This window comes from Rhagoletis pomonella, unplaced genomic scaffold, assembly GCF_013731165.1.
Source record: "Rhagoletis pomonella isolate Grant_MI unplaced genomic scaffold, Rhpom_1.0 Rhpom_scaffold_00002, whole genome shotgun sequence".
Lineage (NCBI taxonomy): Eukaryota > Metazoa > Arthropoda > Insecta > Diptera > Tephritidae > Rhagoletis > Rhagoletis pomonella.
Window position 1 is genome coordinate 46,786,872 of NW_023458556.1, and position 5,987 is coordinate 46,792,858.

A 5,987-nucleotide genomic window follows, 5' to 3' on the forward strand; every position below is an offset into this window, starting at 1 on the left:
GTGGGTGCGGGTGCACCTGATATCTGCTTCCACATAGGGCTACTTTTTGGTGGTACCGTCACTTTGTTTTGCGCAGAGCTTATGACTCCTTTCGGCCTTTGTTTGGGAGCGCCGGACTCCCGTACTGGAGTTGAAGTTTTAAGGTTTGGTGTTGTTGATTTGTCCATATTTTGTCTCACGAGACGCGGAGAAAGGGAACGTCCGCCCGGGCAGAGATCCGCTGTACCCGGGTAAGGCTAGTTGGCTCCGAAGGTCGCCCGGTATCCGGAGCCAGGCTGATCCTCGGCACGGGTCGTATGACACCTTCATCCGGCCCTGCAAAGAGAAGGGAGTGGAGAACTGGCAAGGAGTTTGGTCAGAAAGGGAATAATAGGCGCAGCGATTAAGGAGGGGTCCCCGCTCGAATTAGCCGCCAGGGCGTTACCTGGCGTCACCACGGGGAGGCCCCTTATACTAGGGGGGTGCTAATCGCAATGCGATTGAACACCTACGAGTCGACGCTTTGGGATGTCGCGTGTGTTCAAGTGGATCACCCCCATCAAAGACACCTCAAAACGGTGCAACAACTACTCACTTGCAAGTTTTTACTAGTTTTGTGTTCAATAACTTTTTCTGATAGTTTTCTCTTTTTCTTAATTTCACGTTCTATTTTGCTCAATTTCTTTATTAAAAAAGCATTAATAAATTATTGCATTTTTGAGATTGCAATTAAAATGTTTGATTGAATCAGTGATTTGATTGCAATCACAATCATTGCAATCAAATGTGCTTACAATTAAATTGATTATAGTTTTTACAATCAGAAAAATGCAATAAATTTTGATTGTAATCCTATTAGTAGCACAATCATTGATTGCTAAAAAATTGATTGCAAATTTTTACAGCTCTGCTTTTGGAAGGCTCTATCCCACATTTATTGCTAAATGTTACGTTAAGTTAGAATGTGGTGGAAATACCTTCATCCTGGTACCGCATGGAGACATACTCAGGCCTTAGGAGAACCGTTGTGATACATTTTAATTGGCAAAGTGATACTTATGCATAGAACCAGTTAGTTAGTCTAAAGAAGCGTTGCAGTTCGCAGTATTTCTTCGAGCTTAGCTCCGACAGACAGTTGATAAAGTAGGTACTGCTGGAAACACCACAGCTTAAGTCCATCCAGACTTCCGCTGGCGTGTTGCCATGAGGCAGTGGTTTGCAGTAGTTCTTATTACCACACCGAGCTTTCGAGCTTGATATGTCGTGCTACCCCACACGTTAGTTCAGCATACCATCTTTTATTGGCCAACTCAAAGAAATTTGTCCTAATCCAGCGATTGCACGATGCCACCGATACACTCGCTTCGTGAGAGTAGTTTACAGTCGATAAGCTGCAACCTGTCCTTGCAAGTTCGTCCGGTTCTCAGTTACACAAATGGTCTTAGAATATAGCTAAATTCTATTGCTAGTTTTTACGAGATATGAGTTGACCAGCCACCGGGCCGAAGATACCAGTATAAATTTTCACTGAATAATAGCTGGCTTGTTTGAATACAAGGATGGCTGAACTGAGCAAAATTTAGGGTACCATTAAACGTAGCTTTTATTTTTTGAGTGAAAAATGGACTCCAACATTTATTGATAAAAAGTATTTTATTTAATTAATTTTTTTTAATTAATTTCATAAAACTGTACAGTGCCTGCGAAAATTGTCTAAAAAAATTTAACACGGAAGGCCTATCGCTTAAGAACACCAAAAGCAAGAGTTTGAAGAAGGCGATTTTGTAGCTTATTTTGTCACCTTGGTACATGTACATATGTATGCTTTTGTTAAAAATATTTTCTTACTTCTTTCTTTTTCGAATTTAATCAAGTGTTGCTGAATTTCTAAAAATTATGTCAAAGAACCCAATCGCCCACATGTCAAGTGTTTGCAAACTTTAATCCAATAAAAATGATAGAATAGGGCAATCATAAAGCACTTGAGTAAATTTAAACTACATACAGATGCACATTTATTTATTTATGTACATATGAAGTACTTATATGTGCTTAAGTGCCACATAAGCATACTTGTACATGTATCAGTGGCTTACAAACACAAACATTTCGTTGTCATAATGAGGAAATATTAAAAAAAATCATTAAAAAATATACAAATCGCCCATTTGCTGGAAGAAGAACATAACTAAGAAAAAATAGAACTATGAGAAAAACTACTTTGAAGTCCCTAAGCTTTTGGAACATTTTTTTCGGGTCGGGTTTTAGATTGGTGCGTTGGCACAAAAATTTAAACGAAATGAACTGAATCTCAAAATATATTCATATCGCTTATTTACTTCAATAGTGTCATAACTCAAAAAACGAAAACTAGTGAAAAACCGGATTTAAAGTTTTGAATTTACATATACAGCCATAGTAAAAATGAATACATATTTTGTTCTACTGAGACACTAGTAATCGATACAGCTATGAAATTTTACACAACATCGAAGAAGAGGGAACGGTAATTTCTGCATAATTAGCTCAATATTTTCATTTTTTCGGATTATGACATTTTTGAAGTAAATAAGCCGTATTTATGTACATTAGACCGTACCACCTTACAAGCAAACAAACAAAAGTTCGGCGTAAAAACTGCTGAGTCTTAAAAGTATTTATGTAAGGCGATTTCGAAAAGAAATAATAATTTTTTTGGCTGTACGTATGGGTCGCCGTTTTACATTTTTCGGTGACACCTACATTCGGCAACAAAAAATAAAATAAAATAAATTAAATAGTAGGTATACTTAAATAATCAAAATATGTACATTCTTAGCCAAAGTTTAATGAGTTTTTGCGAGCTTTAATTTACTAACATTACGGTGATAAGAGACTTTTAAACAGAAAACATTGTTTACTCGAGGCAAAAACTATTGTATATCTATATATATACAAATGTATATAAAATAATAACCGTTTTCGTTGTTCGGACTTAACTCAAACTACTGAATAGATTTCAGTCAAATTTTCAGAGATTATACATACGTTGCATATATGGTCCTATTATACTACTAGAAAACTCGCTAGGTGGCGCTAGGGTCGAGGTATTTATAAAAGTCGTATATATGAACCCATTTCGTTCAAATTCATAAATTGTGCTAACTCCATGATGAAAAACACGTATGCGAAAAATAGAACCGCAATGGATGGCTCCATTTGAACGATATTCAAGAGATCACACGACTCATTTAACCGATCATCTGTGCTCTTGAGTTTCCTTATAAGGCCTTTTATTCTCTTACATGGTACATCGGACCAATGCTGAAGTTGCAAGATCATAGCAGAATATTACGCACGCTTGGCAGGGATCTCACAGGTGGAAATAAGACCATCGGTAAAACTCATGACATCGATAGGGATTAATATTCCATATGGTATTACAGCGCGCGGTACTAGTATTGGCCTGTGTAAGAGGAGGATTCTGTTCTTAAGTCGTTTCAATTTAAACTAAAAATGTTTACTTTACAGGCCGCTTTTGCTTTTAAATGCTATTTTTGTATTGGCCAATGCAAAAGATCTTATTAGGCGGGGTGAAGCAAGCGGGTATTGGTTAGTCATACTTTTAGATCCGGCTGTAAATGCTAAAGATATGATGAAAATCTCTCCGTTTGACAAAAAAAAAAAATTTGCTTCGAGATTGCCTTGCAAAAATAGTTTAGACTCAGGGGTGTACGGCAAAATTTTTTTCTGGTACGGTCTAGTGTGTACGTATGTATTTATACATTTTATATTTGTGAGACGTGCACATTTATGTAAACAATCTCCATATCAACGCTAAAGTAATTATGTCAGCAAAAATGTTTTAAAATTCAAAATGTTGATGACTGCTAAGTAAAATTCGATTATCACTTTTGCTAGCATTTTTTTACCGCTATAAAACGTGTGCAAATTGATATTTAACACATAAATATATACATGCATACATATGTATGTATGCCGGAAGGAATGGGGTTGAGTAAAGGCACAGAGAGCTGCTACGGCAAAATAGAATATAGAATATAGAGAATAGCTGTTACGGCAAAATTCATCGAATAGAGGGGGAATACTCGTGGCTGTAGTATATGGTTAAGCTGTAGCTTAGGAACAAGCATTGCATTGATTTACAAAAAATTCTGATGAGAAAGTAATTTGCATTGGCAGCTGAACTGTTGGCAAGAAAAATCAATAAAACGACAATCAACTACACACACACACACATACATACATTTGTTTACAAACTTCATGCATGAAAAAGGCAAAAAAAAAAAGTTAGTTCTTCTACTGAAAATCGCAAAGGGAACCTCATAAATGTAATGGAAAAACACTTGTTTGTATGGTTGCATGTGGGTATGTATGTTTATAAGTACTTATGTATGTATGTCGTACATATATGCCGGCCGGCCGACTCTTATCGCGCACCTATGGGTCCCAAGTCGATTAAACTGTTTCAAGACATATACACTGCATATAGTACTGTCGCTTGTGTATCGATTAAGCTCAAGTGCCAATGCAAATGTATGCACTTAGAAAATTCTCAAACGTTTTTTTCACATCACTTGTTTTGCCAGCACTGAAGTCACTGATGGCTGCCACATGCACGTCAACATTGTTATTACGACGTTGTAAACATACCTATAAATGTATGCACATATGTACATGCGTATACATATATGTAACCAGATGTGTTTGTACCAAAGTGCAATTGTTTCTACATATGTATGTACCACATACATCTGCACAACCACTTGACTTGCTTGCGTTCTTACATTTTTACCTACATACTATATATGTAGCATGTATGCATGTATGTACATATGTATGTATGTACTTAAGTGTGCAAATGATTTATGGGTCACTCACCTCACATCCGGATGTGCATCCAACATGGCGCGCATCAGCGTCGTTCCTGATCTGGGAACACCGCCAATAAATATTAGTGGCATTTCGCGGCCATATGAATAAGTTTTTTGATCTTCGGCCATAAGATATTTCTAAAATAGAAGCAAAGATATAAGAAAGTAATTAAAAAGTCTACTACAAGTGAAGCTTATATAAAAATTTATTGGAAATAGCTATTTTTAACTGACTTCAAAATATGGAAGAAGGTTATCAATTCATCGGAATATATGTACAGTGGTCGAACAAATTATAGCCGCACCACATTTTGTATAGTTTTAACATGTCGTTTTCTTTTTTTTTTTGTTATTTGATTTTGGTTTGTACTTTTGTGCAATATTTGAAAACAATTCAACAAACTTTCGTAAAAATCTCAGGATTTTTTAATTAGATTTCCTAGCAAGATTTTGAGTACACAGTTTGACAGCTCATTGAATTCTAATAGAATAAAGTACTAGTTTCAAATGGGCTTTTATTGTTTCATCCGGTTCCATATGGAAGAAAACCATAACATCTTCGATAAGTTTATTTATTTTTAATAACTTTCATTTAAAATATAGTTCGACTTATAATAGAAACCACATATCGACTGCTAAGTGGAAGATCGACCTATCTCGGCTGCCAGTTCGAACTTATTATACTAAAATTTAATGGCATACTTCGAATGTTTCTAAGAAATCTAGTTAAAAAGCTTAACCTTTTGATTAAACTTCGTCGAATCTTGCTAATTTTTGTACAAAGTTTAAAATCTACACGGTTTTTGTTAGCTAATGAGCTACACTTTCATAAAAAAATAATAAACATTAAATAATCGAAAGCGAAACAGCCAAAGAATGCCAAAATATCTCTTCCCTATATATATTTTCGCCACTTTATGCACCACCGAAAGCGGGATATATAGTATACACCTTAATTAGCTCCGTTAGTTTTGTTTGCATCTGCAATTCAAATTTTCAACCACTCAACTAAAATACTTTAATTTTTTTAGACAAAATTTTATTATGCCTTTGTAGGCGAATAATAAAATGCAAGTTTGAAGCTGCTAAAAAACCCTAGAGTTTTGATTTTTTTTCGCTCTCGGTGTTGTGCAC

The 5,987-nt window shown here is 35.7% G+C and overlaps 1 protein-coding gene across 1 annotated transcript in view; it reads right to left on the reverse strand.

Moving 5' to 3' along the window:
- The window catches only part of LOC118753511 (protein-tyrosine sulfotransferase), a 62,410-nt gene that overhangs the window by 55,401 nt on the left and 1,022 nt on the right, over positions 1–5,987 (reverse strand). Inside the window, exon 2 of the mRNA XM_036488393.1 lies at positions 4,861–4,991. Coding sequence (XP_036344286.1) covers positions 4,861–4,991 — 131 coding nt within the window. The remainder of the gene's footprint in view (positions 1–4,860; positions 4,992–5,987) is intronic.